We start from the raw sequence: 26,904 nt of genomic DNA on the forward strand, positions 1-26,904 counted from the left end.
TTGTGATTTTGTCAGGTTCTAGAGTCCTGTGGTCTTGATGCAGGCGATCAATCTCTCAATAGAAGTGGGTAATATTATCACTGTAGGAGAACTCACCTAATTAAAAGTCGATGTATGACTTCCTATCAGTGCTCAATAGTAACTATATTAATATCTCTAACCATTTTCGTGCTATAAACCATTAGAATATGGCCTATTTTATGTAAGGGCAAATTTTTAATATTTTAAAAAATTCATAAAACAAAAAAAATCTCAAAACTGTAAGCAAACTTTTCAGACATCATTTCAACTTGAAATGAATACAATTGGTAGTTTCGTTGGAGTGGGTATTTGAAGAAGTTGCTCATGAAGATAATGCCAGGCACAGTGCCATCACAAGCCTATTCAGCTGGTGAGATGTAAAAAAAAAAAAAAAAAAAAAAAAGTGGTAGATATAAAAATACAAAACATATTTTAGCAAAGCTGATGCATGTATTAAGTTGTCAGCTATAAAAAAAAAAAAACTGAATCACATTTACACCTGCAACTAACTATATATACACAGTAAATGGATCCTAATTGAGACAAAAAATCAGTTTTGACTTTTTAATTATAAAAGAAGAAAAGTTATACAATGCATAATTCAACACACAACAAACACAAGCTGAGAGTGAGCAGCTTTTATAAATATATTAAAGAGAAGAGAAAACACGTTCAGACTCTTCAGCTCAACTCGGGAAAAGGAAAAATGATCATTTCATTAAACAGACTGTTGTCTTACACAGGAGATCTTAAACCTGAAGTTCTTATTTTCAGTGTTTTCACTTTCAGCTGAACATCATGAACATGGACTCAGATCTTTTTTGTGTTAACATGGAGTAAGTTGAATCCCCTCTGAACTCAAAATATTAAACCGTATCAAATTTAATCTTCTGCTTAAATTTAACCCTTTACATGCAGTTAATGACACTTGTATAAACATCTGATCCAATCACATCCAGACTTTAACTCAACACCATGAAGCGTCAGGAACATCTTATCACATTCTACTAAGTACAAGTAAAATTTGTCTGACATTCGTTCTGACTTTTAACCTGAGTTTCAGTGTGTTCAGCTCGGGTTCGCTGTGCCTTATGATGTCACTGAAAGCTGAATAAACCAATTTTAAGAGCAGATTCTGTACAAGATGACTCAGTTGTCGGAGAATTTTAAACTGATTCATGGACATTTTTCCCTTAAATGAAATAAAAGAACCACACTGAGAAAAAAAATCCAGTAAGAGAAAAATGACTGATTCTGAGGAATAAAATCATAAAAAATAAGAATTTGCATTTGGTTTTGTTAGAGATGGACAATGAAAACCAACTGTGATTTTTTTTTCAATCTTATGGACAATCTACAGTTTATTTTGGTTGGAACTCAAGGTTGAACAATCAAAAGTAGGTTTTCATTACTTACGCATAATTCACAGGTTGAATTGTGAATTGAGCAAGAAAATCTCCAGAGGAATTCTCTGAAAGAAATTTTCAGTTTTCATAATAAAAAGTGATATGTCTCTAAATATCTATAATTATCATGTCAAACATGTCATTTCTTCCATTTTAAGGGTTGATTTTAGGTCTTGAGTGACACATGTATTCCTGTTTTTTTTTTTTTATTATTTGGGTCATGTTTTGTTCATTTTAACTTATTTTGATTCAACGGAACATTAAATCACAATAAAGGTTTATATCCCAGTTTTACTTGTAATATTCTGACAAAATAATAAAGTTATGGGAAGTCAATGTTTTTTGTTTTTTATTTTTTTATTAAATCACGTTTAATACTCTTTGGAAAAAACAGTTTTGCTGCCGAGCTGATAGGTTTACTGTTGTATCTGACACATGACGTGTTAGTTTCCATTTAGACATTTCATACAGATAAAATAACAACTTTGTCCTCAAAATATGAACTTATTCTCCAAATATAAGATTTTTCCTCCTTTTAATATGAGTTTAATCTCTACCAACCCCATATACTTAAAAAAAAAAAAAAATCCATTCCCAGTCTTAAAACAAGTTGTGTGAATGTACATTCAACAGAAAACAATTGTGTCCATGAAACAATATTAAACTGATCTGCTGTTTATCCTCACAGGAGAACAGTAACTATCACTGGATTAATGTGGGACTGGATTAAATGGATTTTTTAAAAATATAAATTCTCAGGCAGGTTCTGCAGATCCAAGGGGAGTTTTCCTCTGGTTGTAAAGGTGACGCTGGTTCAGTCTGAATCTGCATCATCTTCATGTGTTCACACTATGGAGTCTTTTCTCAAACAAAGTGACTTTTACAGAACCAGGACCTGGGTCGAGGTCTTCCTGAAAGCCCGACTGCTCCTTTTACCGCGTGGACCAAGCAGAGCCTCACAGTGGTTTGGGCAGACAGGACACCTCCTCCAGACACTCATTGTAGGCCTCCTGGTAGTCCTCATGGGGTTTGATGAGGATCACACAGGTCGGCCTTTTGGTGCCAGCAGACGTGCCCAAATCCTGAAGAAAAAACACAAAACATGTTAATGTTAAAGACTTGAACATGACTTTTATTTAATTAAACCTGAGAGCAGCTTCGACAGCTTTTCATAAACCCTGAACACACGAGGCTTCTCCTTCTACAGCTAAACGCCAACAAAACTTAAACTTCCAACATGACCAGGAAGAACTTTAACCCTTAAAGACCTGAACAGTATTTGCTGATACTAATTCTATCAATACTTGCAAATAAATCAGGTAAAGTGCAGTTTTTCATCTTTTCATGGTCACCAGATATGACCCATTTGGACGTTCAGAGGCTTTGTAGTGAGCATAGAAACACTGTCATCTTCTACAACATTGATTCACCAGTAAAACCCACGTATGTTTGATAAATGACAATGGTTGTAGATACCTGTTTTCATGTTCAGTTAATATCTTTTGCAGGAAAAGTCACTTTTTCTCAAGGTTTTTCTGTTTTGATCTAATATCCTTGTAATTTACTCTGAGCTCCCATGAACATCTACATGGTCAGTAAATTAAAATACAAAAAATACCAAATTTCCACTAAAAAAGCAAAATAGAGAGGATAATATGATAAATGATATAAAATGCAAAAGAAAATTAATTTGGAAGTTGCCACAAAAACAGTTTGGGTCATTAAGGGTTAAGCAGATCTGACGGACACACCAATATAGCGGACAGAGATCAATATATGATATTTGCTGACATCTGCCAATATTGGTATAGGCTTATAAGAGGTCTCCTCAGCAACGGCAGATGTTTATTTGTCATGCTGTACTAAAGGTTTTTTCATAAATTTGTATGTTTGCATCACAGTTCATTCAGACGTAATCTGGAAAGGGGCAGAAACATTTAAGAATAGTAACTAGTTTTCTATTTATAATGAAAATTTGATTGTTAGAGGAAATAATTGATGACAAAAACTAAATAAACAGAGTAACACCAATTACCGGCCAAAATGTCATTTTACATGTCATATATGTATTAGCCAAGAATTTCAATGAGCACCTCCAAAACAGAGCTGATCCCTGAAAATCCATGATTCAATTCATGACCAGACGACTGAGACTCTTCAACTCAAACACTAATTTTGCTGTTGGTTTAATATGTCTACGACTCCACAGTCGCCTCATCGGACACACTGAACATCGTAAAAGACAAAAGCGTTGTGTCGTCTGAGATGAGAAGTTACACAGGCTGAAACTTTGGGTCTGGATCCTGAGACTCACCATTTTAGAGGGGATGTAAGCGTAGGGCAGGTTTCTGTCCTCACACAGGACTGGCAGATGGCAGTAGACTTCGATGGGCAGTGTGTCCCCGGCCAAAACCACAATCCTACACAGACCACATACACACACAAGTTCATATCAATGACCTTAAATACAAATTGGTGTTTTACAGAAATATAGTGAAGTGTCCACACACCCCTTCTCTCCTTTGTTGATGAACTTCTGCACTTCTTTGACTCCTCTGCGAATGTTTTTCACTTTGGCAGCTGAAAACACAAACATAATTAAATTAGATGAAAGATGACAATTCCAATTTTTAGCCAAAATGCCATCAGACTTGTGTGTAAACAGTCTACGGTTCTGAAGTGACCCGCATGTGCAGAAGACATGACTTCACACACAGGACATTCCCTGTTACAGCCCAGTCATAATGAATTTTCAGATCTGCCTCATAACACAGAATAGAAGCTGTCTGAAACCTCATGATACATTCACGTTCATGGTTTCCCTTGTTATTACTGGGATATATTTGCTGCAAAATCCAAACCATTTTGAGCATATGCCTAGCAAAATTACCAACAAGGCACAGTAGAGAGTCTCAAAACTGAGTGAAAGAGTTGTCCCAGATCTAATGAAGTTGCTTTCCAGGGTGGTTTTGATCTGTGATGTTTCCTCAAAGTTGGGATTTCCAGCATAGATGACCAATATTAAATATCAGCATCCACTGGTAGCTGCTGATGGCTTTTAAACTCTTATCAGTGCTGATTAATCAGTCTGCTTCTATATGATATACTAAAATCAATTCCACTGGTGCATTTTTATCTGTCAGAGTCAAAACTATATTGCACATCGGCTAAAATTTACTTAGGGGGTCAAATGAGTGGCCATTTTTGTCAAAAAAAAAAAAAAGTTGTAAAAAATGCATAGAACTGTGTTGAAATAATGCTAATACATTTGTGCACAGACTACTGATATTATTTGACAGTGGAAGCTATATTTTCAGAAATATTGGATTTTGAATAGCACGTGTATGTGAAAACTTTTGCTGGTGGACGGACGTGACATTACCCATGATGATCTGGTCAGTACCAGTACTTTATTAGGAATAAATTTATATTCTTACTATTGCTAATTCTTCTCTTATTTATAAATGTTAGTATTGTGGATCTAAAACAATAACAGCTTAACAAAAACATAAAATGTGGCAGTGGACGGATGTAACATGGTTGTTACAGATCCCATCATACTGATGCTCAGCAGCCATGTCACTGTTTCCACAAATGATCCCTGTGCAAAAAACTAGGATCAGAATTATTTATTGTATAGTTTATCATCATACTAAAGAGTAAATAACAATATAGAATTGTTATTTCTTTATAAAAATCCTTATTATTAGAAAACTGTTGATTTAAAAAGTGACGTGTGACATTCTTAATGTATGTATTGGCGTAACATAAGCAGGATGGATCAGCACCATACTCCATATTGCAACCTGTAAAAATAAAACATGTGTATGTAGTATATAATCTTGTAAGAAAAATTGGGGAATCTAAAAGAATAGAATATTTGTTTTTCAGGTAAATTCAGTTAAAATATAACTTGGCCATTTGTGACATGAAAATATAGCATTAATTGTGATGAAATTGGACATTTTTGACCTGAAAACATAGTTCACATGACCATCAACATGTTGCAACATAAATGAAATCCTGTAAATTTGCATAACTTGCATTTACCAACACAAAGTTCCTTTGGGGATTGACTTATATTGATTTCTTATGCACAAAGACATTAATAAGACCTCTAAGCAAATTTTAGCCGATATATATATATGTATATATAAATAAAATTGGACAGCGAAGATCACAACTGGAAGAACAGTCATTATTGTGTAGCTTTTCACAAATATAGCAGATGGACCCTGCACTTGGTCAAACCAAAGTTACTTTTCATTTCCCACTGGTATCCAAATACAACTACTAGAAAATAGAATAGAATAGACTTCATTTGCACAGATACATCACAGTATTGGTACACTGGAATTCTTGTGCGTTTCCCTGAGTCAGGGAATCCAAAGAAAAAGAACATGAACAGAAACACAACATAAACACAGCTAAAACATAGAAAAACAGTTACTGCACAGACAAACACAAATACACACTTGTAAAATACAGAACTGATCAGAAAAAAGTAATAATACTCCGTGTTATGTCTGATTTATTAAAGATACGAAACTAACTAGACTAGTTAGTCAACCCATCAAACATTTGTGCTCAGTTTTGATTATTCAGGTTTTGTCAGTGAAGTCAGATCACCCTTAACCATCTACTTTAATCATCTGGTACAAACACGTGCGGCCCCGAGACTTTCACTGTTGATCTCAGATGTTTGCACATACCATGAGCTGCATTTACGGGTCAAATACTCCAAAAACTAAACATTTATTTACCTATTATATAGGCCGAATTCTTCACTGAACCCACCTGATCCGTGTGAGTTTTAATTTATCTCACAAACTTGTCTCTCAGTCCAAGAACGGACTGAATTTTTGTTAAAGCAGTGGATTTCTAAAGCAAGTTCGGTAATTTCTCAAAAACGCAACAACCTGCGATGAAACGTAAATAAAGAGAGTGGTTTCTGATTGAGTACAGGACTTGTTGTGTGTCTAGTCCTTTCTCACCCTTTTTGACGCATTTGTAGAGCTTTTTGCTGAGTTTTTTGGAGGCCAGGGGCTGCGCGATGGGGTTGAGGTATGCGATCAGGTCCTGGTATGACCGCTCCGACCCTCCGGCGGCTGCGGCTTCTTCTCCGTCTGCTGAAACTTTCTCCTTCTTCACTTTCGTCATTTTGGATCAGATTTGTGATAAAAGACAAATATCAGAGTGGTTAAGTTGTTTGCAGCGTTAATTCCGGTGCACGTTCACGACACGCTCTCTGCGACGAAGACACACGTGGTTGTATGTGTCTGGAGTTCTGCAAAAAGGAATTGACGAGCGCCCCCCAAGGCCAGGAGGGGAACTGCATGTCGACTTTTGCTAAAATACACTCATACAGAACAGAATAGACTTTATTTACCATTACAGATACATTGCATTATAGGTACACTGGAATTCTTATGCGTTTCCTTGAGTCCTGTAGTTAGAAATAGACATGAATAAAAACAGAAACAAAACATAAACACAGCTCAAACATATCAAAACAGTTATTGCACAGACAAACACAAATACACATATTCATTTAGACCACAGGTGTCAAACATACGGCCCAGGGGCCAAATCCAGCCCGCCAAACGGTTCAATCCGGCCCCTGGGATGAATTTGTGAAATGCAAAAATTTACAATGAAGATATGAACAATCAAGGATGTTGAAATCATTTTAGGTCATTTCAATCTAAAAATGAAGTGTAAAAAATGATCATTCCTAACACTGTGACTCATATCAAAATCTCATTGTGATTATTTGTACACAACAGGGATTTCAATATGATTTCTACAGTCTGTTATTTAAGTCCCATAGTCTTCAGCTTGTAGCAACTTTGCTAAAATTTGCCAAATTTGTGTCATTATCAACCTACGAATGTTCTAAATGATAAACCCTAAAATTTGAGAAGGTTTTGTTTGCCTTTAGATCAGATTCCGCTGTAGATTTGAATGAAGTTTACTCCACTTTATATTTACAATAAGTATTTTGTAGTTTTGTTTCCATTTTTTTTTTTTTTTTTTTTTTTTTACAAACAAAAGCAACAGCTTTAAGTTAAACAGAATGATGTGTTTGCAGATCCAGGAAATATATGACCATATGGACACACAGACGCAGAACTGTATGATCTGAATGAATTGACATTTTATATGCGATTAAAATACATAAATGGAGCATAGTCAATACATAGATAACAACTATACATCTAATGAAAAGTAGTAAGATAATGAAACTTGGTTTATTTTTACAATACAAATAAAATAATACAATATTAAGCGTCAACAGTGAATAAATCTCAGATTAAATAATGATGGCAATTATATTTATTAATAAATTAAACATTGGTTTGTGTGATTTCACAGTATGAAAGTATTATTTTTGTTACAGTAACAGCAAAGACAGAATTTATATTATTTAGAAAAACACATATTAAATCCATAGTGAGACACTGAGACATTTACATACAAAAAGTCTATTAATACATACTTTATAATAGACTAATTTGTGCAAACAGACATTAAAACATGCAGGACACAAGGAGACATTTGAAATAAATAGACAGATTATTGGCATTGATTATTAGTATCTGTCGGTGAGTTCAGTCAGCGGTGGACGATGTCCCCGAGGACAATGGGAAGTGTCCTGTTCTTCATCTCTCTGGACATTTGACACCAAACACAAGGAAGGCAGAAGGTGGAGCAAACACAGTCTCTACATAAATTGCCCTAAAAAGAACAAAGTAAAAACATAAAAAATAAAATAAATCATTGGAGAAATCACAGCCATTGCACAAAACCCTTACTATTTCATTCTCTTACATCTTTGACATCATTACCCACTTCTAAGCTTTTATGTTATTCATCTTTTACATTGTTTTTGTGTTATTATATATGTATGTTGCTTCTGTCTTGTTACATATTAATCTATTCTTGTTTATTAATACTTTAGTAAGACTTAATAGATCTTTTATATATATTTTGGTCATATTCAGTACTTTCTTTTTGTCTTGTTAAGTCTTTTAGGTTGATTTCATCTAATTACTTTTCCCTTCTTTATCTTTTTTTTTTTTGTTTGTTTTCCCTTTTTGCATCTTTTATGTTATTTTTTTTAACTGTTACGTCTTTGACATTTTTAGTGTCTTTACATTGTTTTCATCTTATGTCTTTTAAGTTGTTTTGTCTGGTTACATCAGTTACATTTTCTTGTTTTTTCGTGTTGCATTTTTTACATTTTCCATATTTTACATCATCTTTGTCCTATTGTATCTTTTCCATTTTTGTCATATTACTTACATTATTCATAATTCTATGTGACGTTAACTTTATGTTGTTTTCATCTTATGTCCTTTTTTTTTTTAATTGTTATAAATTTCTTGTAAAAGTAAAATTCACTCTTATTTTCCCTGTAGAGAAACTCAACCTCTACATTTGACCCATCCTAGTGCATCCAGAAGGAGCAGTGGATTGCCACTAAAGATGCCTGAAGACCACCTCCAGATTTTTGTCAGGACTTTATTCAAGGTCACCGACAGGAGAGTTAACCTAGCATACATATTTTATGTATCCTGTTTCATTCTTCCCAAACCACAAATAACTCAACTGTCACACAGGACCAACCCGGAACCCTTACACTTTAAAATCCTTTAATAGAATTACTGACTTTTACCACGATGTTTATCAGGATCAACTGATACTAATATTTTTGTCCATGTTGTCCATGTCTAGTGACTATCAGAAGACACCTCTGAAATCTGAGTCAGGGGCTACAGGGGACCTGACATTGAGATTAAATGGGAAATAAAAAACAAGATAAAGATGAAGTGTGAAGGATTGTGTCCCTACGCTGATGCCGTAGCGGTGCCTCATGGATGCCCTCATGGACATGGTGACAGGAGGGATGCAACCAAAGATGTCCAACAACGGGAGACAGAGACACTGACCGAACCGTTTAGTGGTCCAACAGGCAAAGCAGGGACAGCACCAGAACGCAAAACAACCTGGAACACAAAACTACAAAACATCAGCACCAAGAATGAACGCAATACAACCTGAAACCCTGAAACAATCTCAGCATTTTATTTTATTACCTAAATTCTTACAAAGTGGGGACAGAATCATGTCTAGTTTTAATGCAGTGCCTCCTGAGGGCCTGAAGCGAGATTTTGCTTGTGCAGAGAGAATTTTTCAGATTCTTGAAACTTCCTTTGATTGAATTAAATGGTGTGAGATACTCAACATCTTTACAGTTTTACATTAAGGAACATTACTTGAAAATTGCTCCGTAATTGGTGGACATAGCTTTTGCAGATTGGTGAACCTCTGCCCACCGTTACCTCTGAGACTCTGACTATATGAGATGCTCTTTCTATTTTATGTTACTGATCTATTATCAGTCTAAATAGTTGTAAAATGTTGGTCCAAATATTTCATTTTGGCACAACTTTCTTTTCCAGCCTTTTGTCACATTCCAACTTTTTAAAGGCTTTTTGCTGCCATTAAATTCAAAATCACCTGTTGTTTTTTTTTTTTTTTTTTTACGGCACATTTTCTCTGTTTAAATTATAGATATATTTTCTGTTTGTGAATAAACTCTGCATTTATGAGATTTACAAATCATTTCATCTTGTTTTTATTTGCATTTTACATTACATCATAACTTTATTGAAACTGGTGTCAGACATTGTTTTCATCCTATTACTTTTTCTTATATCATCCTCAAAAAGATGAGGATGACATAAACTCTTTAAGGACTTTTGTCTTATTGCATATTTTTACATTATTTTTTTTCTTGTCCAGTCTTTTACATTGTTTCTTGTTAGGTCATTTTACTATAGATTTGTATTCATTCATTTTGTGTTAAGTTGTACAAAGTCTTGTAATAATGTTACGTACAGTCCTTCATGTCCGTGCAGCAGTCACAGATCCCTGAGGCCCACTCCCCTGCATAAGAGGAGACCACCAGACTCCGAGGAGGACCCGATATCGACATGTTCATCCTGAACCAGGAGGAGGAGGAGAATCAATAAACACATAACATATACTTAGATTTTTTATTTTTTCAGGTTCAGATAATGATAAATAAAATACCAGACTAGATTTTGCTACAGATTCATCCTTAATTCAATTACTATACAGGGTGAGGAAGCAAAATTTACAATAGTTTGAGGCAGGGATTGAAAGACAGTGTATTATTGAAAGTCATGAGAATTTATTTGCCACAAGAAAATTTACATAATAGAAAATGTTTTTATTGTATGTGTCCTCCTTCTTTCTCAATAACTGCCTTCACACGCTTCCTGAAACTTGCGCAAGTGTTCCTCAAATATTCGGGTGACAACTTCTCCCATTCTTCTTTAATAGTATCTTCCAGACTTTCTTGTAATAGTTTTGCTCATAGTCATTCTCTTCTTTACATTATAAACAGTCTTTATGGACACTCCAACTATTTTTGAAATCTCCTTTAGTGTGACGAGTGCATTCAGCAAATCACACACTCTTTGACGTTTGCTTTCCTGTTTACTCATATGGGCAAAAGTTTCTGAAAAGGTATGGATAATAGTGTTAGGTATGATTATGACATCAATATATGTTTAGTTTCAAAACAACTGATGTAGTGCCTGCTGAGAAAAAACAACTAAATGTTCATTGTAAATTTTGTTTCCCCACCCTGTATAAACGCATCATTTCCTTCCGTACTCCTCTATCGGCGACTTAAATGTTAATGTAAAAATAATGATTTTAAAGCTTCCTGTTGTTGTATGAACAGGTCGTAGGTTTCCATCAGTACAAACAGAGCTGTGTCACAGATGTAAAGGCTTTTTGATTAAATCAGTCAATAAAATCATGTGTCAACTTTTTGATGAAAAGATTTATCTTTTTATCATAAAGTAAAAAGAGAAGATGATAATCTTACCTGAGTGTGTCTGACAGAGACTAAGTCAGCTGCTCTGGTTGGAGCAGAGTAAAGATAGAAAAAGGTTTCGGATGAACAGGTCCAACTAGTCCAACAAACAGGTTTACTGCCAGACACCACTACTCGGAGCGTATACTTGACCTCATGCTGTCTAGGAATGTTAACATTTCCTTTATTTTACCTTAAAATAAAACTGAAACTAAAAGTTTCTCATGATGAAAATGCTCATAACAGGCGATATTGCTAATAATCATGATCAATGTCTAATCACTGTTTCTTATGAATGGCTTTTAAAGTTTGAAGGCCAAAGAAAGATGGTTAAAAGTGCTCTTAAATTATTCATAAAAGACACAAAGCAACATAAAAAGTGCAACATTCCAATAATGATGTAAAAGACACTACATGAAACTGATGTAAGTAAAGTTTATTTATATCGTACTTTTCACAGAAAGAATTCACAAAGTGCTTTACAGTAAAATCAGAGGTAGGATACATGGACAAAGACACAGCTACATACACAGGAGATAAAAACAAGTTTTCATAAAACCCACTCCTAACTAAAAGCCTGTTTAAGCAACAAGGTCTTCAGCTGCTATTCTGTAGTCTGGGGGCCACTGCTGGGTGGGTGGGTGGGTGTGGAAAAGATCCAACCAGACTGATGATGCATTTTGCTCATCAGCTTTGGTAACAGCACATGTTAAACTAAGCTAAGATAAACTAAGATAAGGTAAGATAAGGTAAGATGAGATAAGATAAGATTAGCCTTTATTAGTTCCACAAGGGGAAATTCCAGATTTACAGCAGCAAAGCACAAAAGCATAAAAGAGCAAAAGAAGTGCAAAATCAAAAATAAAAACAAATCAAAAAAGCTATGTATTACTATTTACAGCTGTGCACATGCTGATCATGCCACAGGTTGGACAGTGATACGGTTTATTGCACTGTTTATTGCCTGGTTTATTACACAGAATTATTTGGAGCAGTTTTTGTTGTGGGGCCTGACCACTACAGGAAGGAAAGCCCTGCGATAGCTCTCCTTCACACGCTTCAGATGTAACATCCTGTCAGTAATGGTGCTGCTTAGTGCAGTGAGTGTGTGTTGGAGGGGGTGGGGGTCTTTGTCCATCATGGAGGACAGCTTGGCTGCCATCCTCCTCTCCCCCACCTCCTCCACCTGCTCCAGAGGACATCCCAGGACAGAGCTGGCCTTCTTTATCAGTTTGTCCAGCCTCTTCCTGTCAGCTGCCGTGATGCTGCTCCCCCAGTAGACCACACTGTAGAAGATGGTGGAGGCCACAACAGAGTCATAAAAGGTCTTGAGGAGCACCCCCCGCACCCTGAAGGACCTCAGCTGCCTGAGCAGATGGAGTCCGCTCTGACCTGCTTTATAAAGTGCAGTGGTGGTGTCAGTCCAGTCCAGTTTATGGTTCAGATGAACACCCAGATTCTTATAAGATGTCACCATCTCAGTGTCCCTTCCTTGGATATTCACTGGTGATGGGGGTCATGGGGACGGAAGTCCACAACCAGCTCCTTGGTCAGTTCACCGTGGCATTCAACCTTTCAACAAGTTTATACAACGCCAACATCATTTACTGTGATTGTTTTATGGATACATAACTTTGCTGAACCTAGATCTGAACAACTGAATTAACCCCAGATGAAAACACTGCCCCCACAGGCTTGTACTGTAGGCACTAGGCATGATGGGTAATCCTTCCATCACTCTGGAACAGGGTCAGTGTGGACTCATCAAACCACATGACCTTTTCCCATTGAAACATAGTCCAGTCTTTATGTTATCTATTAAACTGATGGTTGTTTGAGAAATGAGAAGCTACTGCATCAGTTAAAGAACTGAAACATATGAATCACGGCTGTAATTATCTAATGGAAGAGTCTTGTCTATCGGTGGAGTTAAATCAAAATCTGGACTCCAATGACTTCCTTGACCATGAAGCTATCCTGCCAGGATGTGGATTTATGTTTGTGTCATTGCAAATCTAAAGTTACACTAAAAACTGAGGTTAGTAACCACAATCAAATAGTGAAATATGCTCTCAGAGTTGTGACATCACATTCGTAGGATTCTTTGAATGCTTTAATGAAGTTTCATCATGATCTGTCCCTGATCTGACCAACAAAGCCTCAAAGCCATGTTCAGTGAGATTCCAAACAGTAGGAAGTAAAAATGTTCAGCTGAAAGACCTGTTATGTGTGTATGGAAGAACAGAGCAACAGTTGCTCAGTATGCAGGAAATAGACAAGGAATATTACTCATCAGTCAATGCAGGAGCAGGCAGAAACAGTTTAATGGTATTCGGCTCTCAAATGAGCAGAACGATTGTCCTTGACATGAGGAAACAAACACCTGAGCCTTTGTGGTACATGTGATAAACCCACATGATCCCATCTGCATGTACTTTATGGACAAATGCAAGTTCTGTTTGGACCAAAATACAGCTTCATGTCAAATGTATAACACAATACTGAATATGTTGTCAAGCACAAAACCTAAACAAGAACAAATATAAGTTCATATTTATCTCAGTATTTTCAGGAAAGAGCATGAAAAACAGAGAAACACTCATAAATGTCATAAAACAGGACAAGGTGTAGGAGGAACATGTTCAGATGAGTTTTAAAAGGGTTCTGCAAACAAGTTTTCAAAACCTTTTCCTCACTTATACTTTTAAAGTCTGTGTTTTGGGTTCTGTCTATGTCCTGGAAGACTGAGTTTACCTGCTCTTCATGTACTGATGTTATTATTTTTCTCTTCTATTAATTCTTACTTTGTGATTTCACTGCATATTTAGAAAAACTAAATAATAAAATAAGCCTGAATGATCATATGCAGACTTCTAGTGACACACTGCAGGTCAGTTTAACTCGATACAAATCATGGATGAACAGAAAAAAAATGATTACATGCAAAATCTTACAACTACCTTAACCCCAGATCATAACACAACAGCATCACAAACTACAACCAAAAAATGACACAGTTAAATGACAACACAGCATCAATATTAAGTGCACATTATCATCTTCAAAGCGTAGTCTATATCCATCTTTCTCAACGGGCGGCTCATGACCCAAAAGTGGGTCATGGACTCAATCCAAGTGGGTCACAAAGTAAGAAAAAATTTTAAAAAAGCTTTTAAGTGGATTTTTGTTTCAGTTAAAAATCAATCTGATGTTAGATTTTTATTAAATTTGACCCTGCGTTAAATATGGATTTGGATATAAATATCTTTAGGAAGCATTGTCCTGTACTTATGCTTTTTTTTGGTGAAAATTAAGTATTTTCTTATATTAAAGAGGTCATATTTTGCTAAACCCACTTTTATTAGTCTTTGGTACATTCATTTGTGTATTTGGACCCTAATAGTTCATAAAGTTTGAATTTGAACCCTCCAGGTGCTGCAAAGCTAACTTTATATTCACTTTAGCAAAAATCGAGTGGATTTCTTTTATTCCTGCTTAATTCGTTACGTCTATAACTAGTTATGTCATGATATTTGCACATATAGGGTCAAGACTTCTGATGAACATTTCTCTGAGTACGACATAATTGTTTGTCAGTAGCAGTGGTTGTAGTCCATACTGAAAATATATCCAAACTTCGAGTCAATTACCTAAAATGTTCTGTTGCTGAACAGGACAGAGCAGCACAGCCAACAACCTGGAGGGGGTGGGGCGTGAAGTGGCTCATTTGGATTTAAAGGGCCAGCGCTCAAAACCACCTTTCTGGTGTCATTACTCAGAAACAGGGTTGAAGATGGACCTGTGGAGTTGAATTAATGAAGAATTCAGACCCAAACATAGCATTTACAGTTTATGTAGACCACAGGAAAATGTTTTCAAATGCATAATTCCATTTAAAAAAACAAAATATTTCTCCTTTACATTTACTGATCATTCAGATGTTCACAAAATCTCAGACTGAATCCAAAGTTTATTATATCAAAATGGAGAAAACTGAGGAAAAAGTGACTTTCAGTAAAATATATCATTAACTGATCATAAAAACAAGTGTCTCCAACCACTGTCATTTATTAGACTTCATGGGTTTTACTGGTGAATCAGTGAATCTGTTTGCATGACCATAAAAATGTAATAACTGTTAATAATCAGGTAATTGTATTAATCAGATCTGATGCGTTTACATGCACTTTAGAAAAACAATAATCAAAAAACCCTGGTGGAGTTTCAGTCCATTATCAGATTTCTTTTGGAGTATGTACGTACATAGTAATATTAGAATTAAACTTACTGTTATTGTCTTCTGTTCACACTTTGACTATGCCACTTCAGTTTTCTACTTTTTTTACGTTCAAATGTAAAAGAACAAAATAAATCAGATGAACAGGTATACATGGATGAAGACATTGGAGCATTGAGGAAAGATCCAGCGGCTTTAAGGAGCAACTAGTGTTATTGTAATTCATGTGACTTAGTAATGAAGTCATGTAAAAACAATAATGTAGTTTCTCCAAGAAAACAAACCACTGTTGAGCATTTTATTCAACTACCAGTAGTTAAATTAAGGTTGGTTCATCTAGCTGCTAGATGAACCAACCTACCTAGTAATGCTAAATTCTAGCATTACTAGGTAACTTTAATCAAAGCACATTTATTGAAGAGATAAACAGTTCTGTCTGTCTGACAGTTGGTTTTGTTGAGCTTTTAACTGATGTTATTCTGGTTTTGTGGATGCATAGAATGTGTATATTGCTATAAGTGTAGTGTCACATTACCATGGCAACACAGACAAAACAGAGGCACAAGGTTTAGGAAGCTACCACAGAGAGAGAGACAACTAGTGTAATGTTCAAAAAAACAGGAAATACCCTTTATTATATTACAACTGAAGATTTATCTATAAAAACAACCTATCACCATCATTTCCATCTGATCTAATCCTGCTGACTTTTTCTTGTGCTGTCCAAGTCACGTCATGAAAAACAAAGTGACTCCAGTCCAACAGAATCCGTCAAAGAGCCAGTCTCTAGTTTTACAGCAGTGCTTCGTGGGATTTGTAGTCCCCATGGACACAGTCTTTGACCTCTTTCCGGCTGTGTATTGAGTTTTGTGAGTAAAAATCAGCAGAGGTCACTGTCAGAGCTCAAGGGCAGGACTCGTACTCGCCTCCGTCAATCTGGTAGATGTTCTCCACCGCTGAGCTTTGACGGCGCAACTGCAGAGCAGACGTTGTGGCGCTGAACTGGACTGTAGTGTTCACCTGCTGCTGCTGAGAACTGAAAGACACAAACATAAAGACATAAATCACTACTATCAGAGGTTATAAAATATTATTTAGAAAAATAATTAAAATACACATGAACCCACAATGACCTGGTACTACTTTTGTGGCATTTATTATAATATTTTTACCTCCGCCAAGAAGGTTATGTTTTTGCCAGGGTTTGTTTGTTTGTCTGTTTGTTTGTTTGTCTGTCCGATAGTGTGCAACATAACTCAAAAAGTTATGGACAGATTTTGATGAAATTTTCAGGGTTTGTTGGAAATGGGATAAGGAAGAAATGATTGAATTTTGGTGGTGATTGGGGGTGGGGGAGCCCACGGGGGGGGGGGGGGGGGGCGCAGACCAGAAAATTTCATCAAAATCTGTCCATAACTTTTGGAGTTATGTTGCACACTAACAGACAGACAAACAAACAAACAAACAAACAAACAGACAGACAAACAAACCCTGGCAAAAACATAACCTCCTTGGCGTGGGGGGGCCCACGGGGGGGGGGGGGGGGGGGGGGGGCACTGATCAGCCTTGGCGGAGGTCTGCGCTCTCCGAGTGCTTCTAGTATCCTCTGCGTTTTGCATTTTTTTAAAAGAGAAAATCAGGTATTTTCCTGATTTTTCTAATTTACTGATCATTTAGATCTTCCTAAAAGCTCAGATTAAAGTTGAGGGTTATTATGTCAGAAACAGAGAAAACTGAAGAAAAAGTGACTTTATCAGCAAATATATCATTAACTGAACATAAACTAAGTGTGTCCATTCACTGTCATTTATCAGACTCCATGGGTTTTACTGGTGAATCAATGTTGTAGAAGATGACGGTGTTTCCATGTTCACTACGGAGCCTCTGAACGTCCAAATGGGTCATATGTGATGACCATGAAAAGAGGAAAAACTGCATTTTATATCAATTATTTACATGTATTAATAGGATTAATGGATCAGAAGTTATTAAATATATTAGATTGGTGGATGGTTTTGGTTGCCAGTGGCTGTTTGGGTCTTTATGGGTTAAATGAGTTGGATGAAGTCATTAAACAGCTCCTTCTGTGTTGCTTAATCAGACTGAGTTGCTTTATTTACCTCCACACTGACTCATTACTGAGATCACGTTTCATCTACATTTCCGCCTTTAGATGTGTGGCCTTCTACTTATCATGATGTGACATTTAACAAAGGCTTCTCTGCGAACATCTATAAACCTCAAATGTTTCTCCTTCACGCTACGTATTAACCTCTAGGTTTCAGTTTCTCAGAAATGACAAACTGCAGGAGACTGAAACCAGAGAAACAGATATGCAATTATAAAAGCACAAAAGGCTGCAGTGTGTGTCTGGTGATACTGTAAAATTCAGTGACAATGAGGAAATACATTTTTATTTATTTTTGAGGGTTACATGAATTAAAGTTTGTATGTTTAAGGTAGAAAAAATACACATCACACTTCCTGATGATGTGAGACAGGCCTCTACTCCGACTATGTTTAAGTCCAGGCTGAAAACAGCTGTTCAACTGTGCATAGGACAACTGAAAGGGTTCTATCTGCACTGTTCTCTTTTACTTTATTTTAATTGATTATTATTTATGTTTTATTGATTATGTTTTAATTGTAATTATGTGTTTTTAATCTGTCTCTTTTCCATTTTTGTAAAGCACTGAATTGCCCTGCGCATGAATTGTGCTACACAAATAAATCTGCCTTGCCTTGCCTTGCCATTTTGAAAGTATCAGTAACGTGCATTTTCCCTGATAATTAACCACATCGACTTAAATTATCACAAATCATAGTATTGTCAAAAAACAATCACAATACCATATCCCTACCAAATCATTCAGGTACTGCCACAAATGTCAAAAATCTCACATTACTCAATATTGATAATTAACCGATTAGACTTAGATTAGATTTTAAGTGAAAGATAAAACCAACAAAAAAACGCATAAACCATACATGTAATCACAGAGTTTGTGATCTAGTGTTTATTCTGTTCTGTTGCTTATTTTTCTTTTTTTGCTCTATTTTTTTATTTTGATAAAATGTTGTAAGTCATTACTGTTTTTCTAAGGAAAGTGTGATGTGACAGGGGTTTGATGAAAAATATGAGGTAGTACTGACCAGATTTAACTCATAAAGACCCAAACATCCACCACTGAACAAAATCGTCTTCTGATCTAAACTGTTTAATACCTGTTGATCCACTAATCTTATCAATATATGTAAATAATTGGTGTAAAATGCAGTTTGTCATCTTGTCATGGTCATCAGATATGACCCATTTGGATGTTCAGAGGCTTTGTAGTTATTGTGGAAACACCGTCATCTTCTACAACATTGATTCACCAGTAAAACCCATGGAGTTTAATCAATGACAGTGGATGGATACTCTGGATTTATGTTCAGCTAATGAGAGATTTTACTGAAAAAGCCACTTTTTCTTCAGTTTTCTCTGTTTCTGATATAATAACCCTCAACTTCAATCTGAGCTTTTATGAACATCTAAATAATCAGTGAATTAAATATAGGAAAATACATGATTTACACTGAAAAAATGCAAAACATATATAATATTATAATAAAAGCTGATAAATCATTTAGGAAAGGTTAAATATAGAGAAAAAATTATTTGGGAACTGACACAAAAGTAGTGCTGGGTCTTTATGTGTTAATATTTCAGATCCACTCAGGCAGTGAATGTGTTTCTGTGTCATTGTTTCTAAAAGTTTTGTTAACATTGCAACACAACCACTAATTTTACTGGATGAAACTGCTGCAACTGAGAGAGAGAAGGCATGTGGATAAACATTATCTCACTGTTTCCTTTTTTAAACCTTATCTTACAAAAATAACTTAGAATTAACAGGGTTTCCTCATTTTAAACTACAGAAACCTCTCTATCAGTATGTTTTCCTGCATGAAAGTGTCTTAACAAGTAGATATGGCCTGAGAGTTCTGAGGCAGGAAAAGACAAAAAAGACAAATTGAGTTGTTTCTCTGTTCCTTCTAAATATGAGCGTCTTCAACAGAAATCTGTGTGTGGTTTGTGGTTTCAGTATCTTCTGCCATCTCACAGTTTCAGTTTGAAACATGTGGAAATGATTGATGAGGATGATGTTATGAACTTGACGCTGAGATGCAGGAGATGCTGATTCACAAAGTTCACACTGACTCAGCTTTAACATTAGATTAGTTAACCGTCACCTCACTGAGTAAGATAACCGACATGGAAACATCTGTGGAAAATCAGATTTATCAGAAACAAAAAAACTAAAGAAATAGAAAAGGACACACAATTTTCTTCTGTGTGCTCCATCTTCCCACTGCATATTTGTTTCATCATTAAGATTAATTTCATTCATATTATCAGTCAAAAACACACAAAAAAACCCTTTCATTGTCCAGTTGCTGCAAAGAGTTCAGATTCCACTCATTTTATTTATTCTGATTCAATTAAAACATGAACTAGCTGCATAAAACTAGACTACAAGTGTCTGTTTGTTACATCATTTATTGCATGTTGTACAGCAGTGGTTCTCAACCGGGGCGGTGCACACCCATGGAGGGCGCAGACACTCTCCCGGGGGAGTGCGAGAGCACAGAACAGGAGGGGGAAAAAAAAATCAGGAAAACTCACAGGCTAATAGTACAAAGAGCTATATAACCTACCACATAGAGGTTTGTCGTGTCACTTTTAAAATAAGTCCCCCTCCCAGTCCCAAATTTTTTCGGGGATGGGGGGGTGGCAGGAGACTCATGATGCCATTAGTGGGCCTTTGTTCAAAAAAGGTTGAGAAACACTGTTTTACGCCATTTACATTTTGTTGTGTCTTTTGTGATTGTGTAAAAGTACCTAAAGAAAGAGGTGAAAAGTTTCCGAAGTGAAAGAATCATGTGAAAAAAAAACTTACATTTTCTTCAGTATGTTCCATCTTTTTGCTGCAGACACAAAAATATAATAAAACGTTAATAAGGAGATGTTCAAGAATAGGATAATGAATTTTTATTATAGACAGATTAAAAAAAGAGCATGATGTTCAACAAAACAAAAATAAAACACATTACACACACATTCTACCCACTGAAACCGTTGCATATATTTGGACTAACCTATGACATTCACTTCCTGTGTATTTTATGCTCAGTGTGATCAACCACTAATGAACGGAACTGTGAGTCGTATGATTCACTTACACATTACACCCATACTGTTATTTATATTTAAGCTGCTTCTCTTAATGATTGAATATTTTTAGTGATAAATTGTGCAGGCTGATCTAAGTTGCCTCATATTTCCTTAATCAGACATGTTTGACTTGGACGAGACTAAGTGATGTTTTTTAAGGGTGTCAGTCCAGTCTGATAAATAAGTTTGTACGTGTTGGTAGATGAATTCAATGCTGCCCTTTGTGTGTGTGTGTGTGTGTGTGTGTACAGAGGATTTACTTATTATAACGTCAGTACAGAAAATCACTAGATTAAACCTTTGTGAGGAAATGTAGTAGTTCTCTTAAATGTTAAATGTCTGTGCTGATGCAGCGTTTTCTGTGTCAAATCTAAAATTGAAACTATCAGAAACACACTGTGACAGTGAACTTCTCTGTTTGGTTTGACAGTGAACTCATGAGGAAGGTGATGAGAGCAGAGTCAGGGTGAGGACTTACCAGCGATAACAACTCCGCCTGCTGAAACCAGGGCGACGACCCCTAACACAACACACATAACCACAACGGACACACTGCTGCTGCTCTCCTAAAACACACACACCATGGACAACAGAAACACAGTCGCCGTGAGCACATTTCAAGGTGATTTTGCTCTACGTTTTGTCTCTCAGACAGAACTGCACAACACTAGGAGTAGTTGTTTTCATGTTGTTCACTCCTCACACTGTGCGATGGTTTAATGAATGGTTGAAGGAGTCTATACATTGTTTATTGAAAAATATTTTGCTTTTAAGTCAGTTTAGATCAGGGGTGTCAAATATACGGCCTGCATGCCCAAAATCGGCCCCCCAAAGGGTCCAATCTGGCCTGTGGGATGAATTACAGTGAAGATATTAACAATCAAGGATGTTTAAAACCATTTGTTCAGGTTCTATATACAGACCAATTCAATCTGAAGTGAGTTGGACCAGTAAAACACAATTATGTTAATCTAGAAATAATGACAACTACTTAAGTTTGAACTTTGTTTTAGTGTAAAAAAGTACAATTACATAAAATGTTTACCCTTACAAAATATCCCCTCACATAAAATGTAAATATCCTAAACAAATATGAACCTGAAATATCTTGAGTGAAATTTTTAACAATATTTTGCCTGTTGCTAAATGTTATGCCTTTGTAGATCCACTGTGATCTGTAAATTGTAATGTGCATGTGAAAATAATAATCTGAGGAATTATATTGTTAAAATTGCACTTATTTTTCTTAAGAAATTTCAGGCTGTTCATGATTCATATTTTTTAAAGGATCGTTTGTAAGTTTAAAAATTTCCATAATGTAATTTTAGTTTTTCCACTCTAAAACAGAAAAGTTTGGCGTTGACATTATTTCTATGTTCTTATTTTACTGCTCTGACCTGTTTGAGATCATTCTGGGTTGAATATGGCCTCCGAACTAAAATGAGTTTGACACCCTTGGTTTAGAGCAGAGGTCCCCAACCTTTTTACACTCGTGACCCCATTTTAACATCACAAATTTCTGGCGACCCCAAACATTTAAAACAGAGACATTTTTTTGCTAAAAATTAATTTCTCTTTGATCATGTAAGAGTTTGCTATACTATGTTGCAAATAAACATTAATTTTAGATGACATTTAGTCTATATAATGTATATTATTATGGACGGAGGCAGAAAAGCCAGGTGTAGATTACTGCAAAAAGTGAGAATTTGATTTTCCTTGGTCAGGATATGTACGGTCAGTCCAGCTTGGATTTACAAGGCTGACAATACTGAACAAACAATAACTCAAACTATGAATTATGAAAGAGCTGCAGCATCTTAAACTGACCACAATGAACATTTGAAAGACAAACAGTACCACAGTGCTTCAGTTTCAGCTTCAGAGTTTGTCGTGTCTTTTATGTATTGGGATTGACTCTCAATTCACCATTTATTTTTTATCAGTAATTTTTTTTTAAAATTTTTTTATCAATTACTAGAAATTTCAGGCGACCCCATTTGAATTCCAGGTGACCCCATATGGGGTCCCGACCCCAAGGTTGAAAAACACTGGTTTAGAGTATTTCTTTAGCAGCGACCAGAGGCTTAGAAGGGGAAGGGGCACGTGAACACAACACTACATGGGCTCTGAACCTGATCACTCTGCAAGTAATTAATGAATGGATTTTTACTCGGATGCAATGAAAATACTATGCTTGTAAAGGACATATATGTAAGTTTCCTCATGGATATGTCAGATTATACCACACAGGTCTTATTAACAGTGGAAATGTGTTCTGGTAATTCTTCCCTACTTTGAGTCGGTATCTGCATCAACTATAGCAGGTGATCAGTGGAACCCCTTTTTCGGTTTTCTCAACCTTTTATTTTGTTCTTTTACACTGGCAATGTGATCATCAGTCTCACCTCAGCCTGGACGCTCACTGAGGAGGAAGTCATGGGGTTCAGTGAGGAGCTCAGCTGATCTGCTGGACAAGGAAATGAAAGCAGAAGCTGTGAGTCCAGCTATGTCAGCAGCATTAGGTCATAAGAACCTAGTTCTGGACTCTGTAAAGAATCGGTACTGCAGCTGAACCTCCTGTTTGTACTCCAGTGAACTCCAGTACCTGCTGTGGTATTGACTGTTGTCTGTCCTGTGATCGTCTCGTTGTCTGGAGGTGTGGATGTGGTCAACGTAGGAGCTGAAAACACAAACCAGTGTCATTAAAGACAACAACATTAAAGACAAAGATAGTCCAGATGGTCTGACATAACCCTAGTGTTCAACAAATCCCTTATACTCGTATTTATTCCCATGCAGAATCATCTGGCAGCAGCTCTACTAATGCTGAAACCTAGCAATAAAGCATCATCTTACAGTTTTGGTTTACACTGAAACACTCTTATCTTTTGTCTGTTGAATGAGTCCACTAGATTGGACTGTTTTCTGTGAGTTATGTTGTTTTATGTTGGGGACTAAAGATGGACATTAGCCTTGTCTATTTACCTTGCGTACTGACACACATTGTGTTTTTTAATATGCAATGTCCCTTCAAAAAAACAAAATAAACTTCAAACGAACCTCACAGTACATCAGACAAAGCCACTAATGAAAAGGACCAAAGACTGTATAGAATCAGTGGATGGAGGAGCTGTGACGTCACCCACTGGCTTCTAAACTGCTGTTCTGAACGCAGTGGTGTGTGATTTGGCCATCTCCATGTTGGCTTTTTGGAGTTAGAAGTGACTATATTTGGACAACAGGGGCAGAAATACATTAACCTGAGGAGTTAAAGATGAACTGGTGCTCAGTGCTGGTTTAGTGATGCAGTAAAACGGTACATTTCAATAACACTGTGTAATGAAGTGATTTTACAGTCTTGTTGGTGAAAAAACAAGTGTTTTCATTAATTAAACTAAAAACTGAAGCTGGACTAGATCACTTAATAGAGGAATAAAATAGAAGAGACTGGTATGAGTCCTGCCAAAAAAAAACCCCAAAAAACAAAACAAAAAAATGGTTTAATAATTTTGGACAAAAAATTCAGTGTAAGTCTATGGGAGCCAGGGCTTTTTGGAGCCAACCCCAGTAGTGTCAGTGGTATTTCATTTTAGAACTGAGGTCACTGCCCCATGGGAAAGACACTTTCATACTGCGACACTAGAACCACTACTGCAAATATGAAAATCCAATCACTATGCAGTGGTATTTTTCCTCACTCTTACTTAGCAAACATTAGCGCTGGTGGATAGATTCATTTTGCTGCCAAGGGGTAAAAACATGAAATGCCTCAGTTAAGAAAAATACAGTAAAACCATGTTAGATTTGTTGTCTTAGCAAGTTATAATGTTCATACAAATGTTTTTCTCAGTCTCTATATCAAGATACAACCAAAAATATACAGGGAATATGTATTACAAGAGTATAGAAAAAATATTTAAAAACCCATTTTCTACAGAACGTTGCATTAAACAAAAGAGATTTCTAATCTCAATGGGACTTTCTGGTTAAATAAAGGTAAATAAATAATGTCTTTAACTCTTCTTTGCTGACATAAGGACATTTCTGTGTAATTCTCTGTTTTTTTGTTTTGTTTTTTACAACAGGTTTAATTCAGCACATGACAAACACTTCATACTGTTTGGTCAACTTTTGTGATGTGCCAGAGATCACACTAAGTACAGACGTTTCCCTGCAGAGGCTCCGTCCTCAGTCTAGTGTCCCCTTCAAATCGTCTGAACCCTCAGTGTTTGAAGAATTCTTACCTTGTTCAATCACCAAATCGATGTGATATTTTTCATCGTTGAACCACCCTGTCACCTCCACCCTGCATCCATACCGTCCAGCATCCTCATCTGTGAGGTTCAGTATGGTCAGAGAAATGTCTCCTTGGTCCAGTGGCCCCAGTAGCTGATACCTACTGGAGAGTCTGGTGTTTTTTCTTACTGTCTGTCCATCTAAGGCGATGATCAGACGGTTGCAGCCGTTGTTTGGTACATCTCCTCGACCCCAGCAGACTGACAGACCACCATGATGGTTGATGTCATAGGAACAGGGCAGAGTGACACTCTGACCTCTGACGCCAATGATCTGAACACTGCATTCACTGACTGTAAACAGAAAAGAGGTATTTTAATATTTAACCCATACAGATCCAAACAGCCATCATTGACCAAAAGCTACTGATGTAAATGTTTAATCCCTACTGATCCACTAATCCTATCAATACAGGTAAATAATTGGTGTAAAATGTAGTTTGTCATCTTTTAATGGTCATCAGATATGACCCATTTGGATGTTCAGAGGCTCTGTAGTTACCGTGGAAACACTGTCATCTTCTACAACATTGATTCACCAGTAAAACCCATGGAGGTGGATCAATGATAGTGGATGGAGACACTTGATTTATGTTCAGTTACTGATAGATTTGACTGAAAAAAATCACTTTTTCTTCAGTTTTCTCTGTTTCTGATATAATAACCTTTGGATTTACTCTGAGCTTTCTACATGATCAGTGAATTAAACAGGAAAATACCAAATTTTCAATCAGTCAATTGGATTCTATTTATATAGCAACATATCATAACTATCATAGCTATCTCGTGACACTTGACACACTCCATGTGTCCAATATTATAACAAATGGTTCTAAATTACTTAAGAAAGGTTAAATAGAAAGAAAAATTCATTCGGGAGAAGTCACAACAGTAGCACTGGGTTAATGTTCACGCAGCTGGCTTATTTCACAGATGTGATAAAACTGTATAAACTGCTAAAAAAACAAGTTATCATGCCAGAGTAGCTGCTCTTATATCTGATGCCTGACTGCTTTTGTCTTGGACGGCTCCTTTTTCACATGTGGTTTTGAGGTTTATATGTGATCCTTTAGTCAAACACTCTTTAACCTCACGTAACTTTTCAAACTGTATGCATTGACTAATTATAACTGCAACTAACTTATTTTTGAAATTTATTACTTTCTCAATACATCAGTTAAGGTAAATGGTAAAAAAGGGGGTTTTGTGACAATGTGCAACACAAAGATATTCGGTTTACTTTAACAGACTATTAAAGAAATGAGAAAATTCATATTTTAGAAGCTGGATTAAAAAAACTCAAACCCATCATCAAAACAATTTTGTGAATAGTGTGAATTTAAAAGTTGACAATTTATAAACTAGTCAATCATTGCAGTTCTCACTCATAGTACAAAGTACAACAATTCATAAAAAAGAGTTGATCAGCTACATGTCATAACTGTTTTAGACAGAATAAAAATACAAGCCAGGAGAAAAAAAAAGACACACAGTGACCAACATTTAAGACGATTTAACTTCTAACATTTGTGTTTGTTGTATTAAAATACTGTAAATGTGTACGATACCTGTGAGGACAGCGAGCAGCAGCGTGAAGCCGATGGTCTTCATGACGAACATTCACACACTGACACACACATCATCACACACTGCATTAAACACAACGCTGCTCAAGGACTGCAACACACACCACGCTGTAAAAAATGACTCACTGAGAACTGACTGGTTTGAGGGTAGCCAACACAGCTGCAGCAGAAGCAAAATAATAACAGTTATAACAACATATATAAGATTAATAACCTGCTGACATT

General features: G+C 36.2%; 3 protein-coding genes across 4 annotated transcripts; all 3 read right to left on the reverse strand.

The window, feature by feature from the left end:
* Positions 1 to 571: 571 nt before the first annotated feature.
* Positions 572 to 6,699, reverse strand: nhp2 (NHP2 ribonucleoprotein homolog (yeast)). The gene is made up of 4 exons (XM_030154287.1): positions 6,422 to 6,699; positions 3,938 to 4,007; positions 3,742 to 3,847; positions 572 to 2,509 (listed from the first exon to the last, which is right to left on the reverse strand). Exons 1-4 carry the CDS (start codon positions 6,585 to 6,587, stop codon positions 2,384 to 2,386), a joined length of 468 nt encoding a protein of 155 aa, XP_030010147.1. The 5' UTR covers positions 6,588 to 6,699; the 3' UTR covers positions 572 to 2,383.
* Positions 6,700 to 7,305: 606 nt separating this feature from the next.
* Positions 7,306 to 11,396, reverse strand: LOC115433080 (cornifelin homolog B-like). The gene is made up of 4 exons (XM_030154292.1): positions 11,353 to 11,396; positions 10,332 to 10,435; positions 9,282 to 9,436; positions 7,306 to 8,165 (listed from the first exon to the last, which is right to left on the reverse strand). The coding sequence occupies exons 2-4, from the start codon at positions 10,432 to 10,434 to the stop codon at positions 8,043 to 8,045; spliced, it is 381 nt and encodes a 126-aa protein (XP_030010152.1). The 5' UTR covers position 10,435; positions 11,353 to 11,396; the 3' UTR covers positions 7,306 to 8,042.
* Positions 11,397 to 16,211: 4,815 nt separating this feature from the next.
* Positions 16,212 to 26,762, reverse strand: LOC115433071 (hepatitis A virus cellular receptor 1 homolog). Of its 2 annotated transcripts, none has more exons than XM_030154279.1 (7): positions 26,662 to 26,762; positions 25,043 to 25,387; positions 23,404 to 23,478; positions 23,204 to 23,262; positions 21,274 to 21,361; positions 20,521 to 20,548; positions 16,212 to 16,613 (listed from the first exon to the last, which is right to left on the reverse strand). In XM_030154279.1, the coding sequence occupies exons 1-7, from the start codon at positions 26,711 to 26,713 to the stop codon at positions 16,481 to 16,483; spliced, it is 780 nt and encodes a 259-aa protein (XP_030010139.1). In that variant the 5' UTR covers positions 26,714 to 26,762; the 3' UTR covers positions 16,212 to 16,480. The 2 variants fall into 2 exon arrangements, with proteins under 2 accessions (XP_030010139.1, XP_030010138.1); XM_030154278.1 differs by having other exon boundaries at positions 23,204 to 23,265; positions 26,662 to 26,759.
* Between the last annotated feature and the right edge of the window lie 142 nt (positions 26,763 to 26,904).

The sequence above is a fragment of the Sphaeramia orbicularis genome, chromosome 14, assembly GCF_902148855.1.
Source record: "Sphaeramia orbicularis chromosome 14, fSphaOr1.1, whole genome shotgun sequence".
Classification (NCBI taxonomy): domain Eukaryota; kingdom Metazoa; phylum Chordata; class Actinopteri; order Kurtiformes; family Apogonidae; genus Sphaeramia; species Sphaeramia orbicularis.

What these genes read in the sequence shown, in the direction of transcription:
- nhp2 (XM_030154287.1), bottom strand. Translation starts at nt 6,587, where the DNA reads ATGACGAAAGTGAAGAAGGAGAAAGTTTCAGCAGACGGAGAAGAAGCC. An exon ending in ATCAACAAAGGAGAGAAGGG is followed by an intron (nt 3,848 to 3,937) that starts GTGTGTGGACAC and finishes TGGTCTGTGTAG; the next exon opens with GATTGTGGTTTTGGCCGGGG. An exon ending in CTTACATCCCCTCTAAAATG is followed by an intron (nt 2,510 to 3,741) that starts GTGAGTCTCAGG and finishes TTTTTTCTTCAG; the next exon opens with GATTTGGGCACGTCTGCTGG.
- LOC115433080 (XM_030154292.1), bottom strand. Translation starts at nt 10,434, where the DNA reads ATGAACATGTCGATATCGGGTCCTCCTCGGAGTCTGGTGGTCTCCTCT. An exon ending in CTGCACGGACATGAAGGACT is followed by an intron (nt 9,437 to 10,331) that starts GTACGTAACATT and finishes TTTGTGTTCCAG; the next exon opens with GTTGTTTTGCGTTCTGGTGC. An exon ending in GGCACCGCTACGGCATCAGC is followed by an intron (nt 8,166 to 9,281) that starts GTAGGGACACAA and finishes TGTTCTTTTTAG; the next exon opens with GGCAATTTATGTAGAGACTG.
- LOC115433071 (XM_030154278.1), bottom strand. Translation starts at nt 26,713, where the DNA reads ATGTTCGTCATGAAGACCATCGGCTTCACGCTGCTGCTCGCTGTCCTC. An exon ending in CAGTGAGCGTCCAGGCTGAG is followed by an intron (nt 21,362 to 23,203) that starts GTGAGACTGATG and finishes TGTGTGTTTTAG; the next exon opens with GAGAGCAGCAGCAGTGTGTC. An exon ending in AGGCGGAGTTGTTATCGCTG is followed by an intron (nt 20,549 to 21,273) that starts GTAAGTCCTCAC and finishes TTGTGTCTGCAG; the next exon opens with CAAAAAGATGGAACATACTG.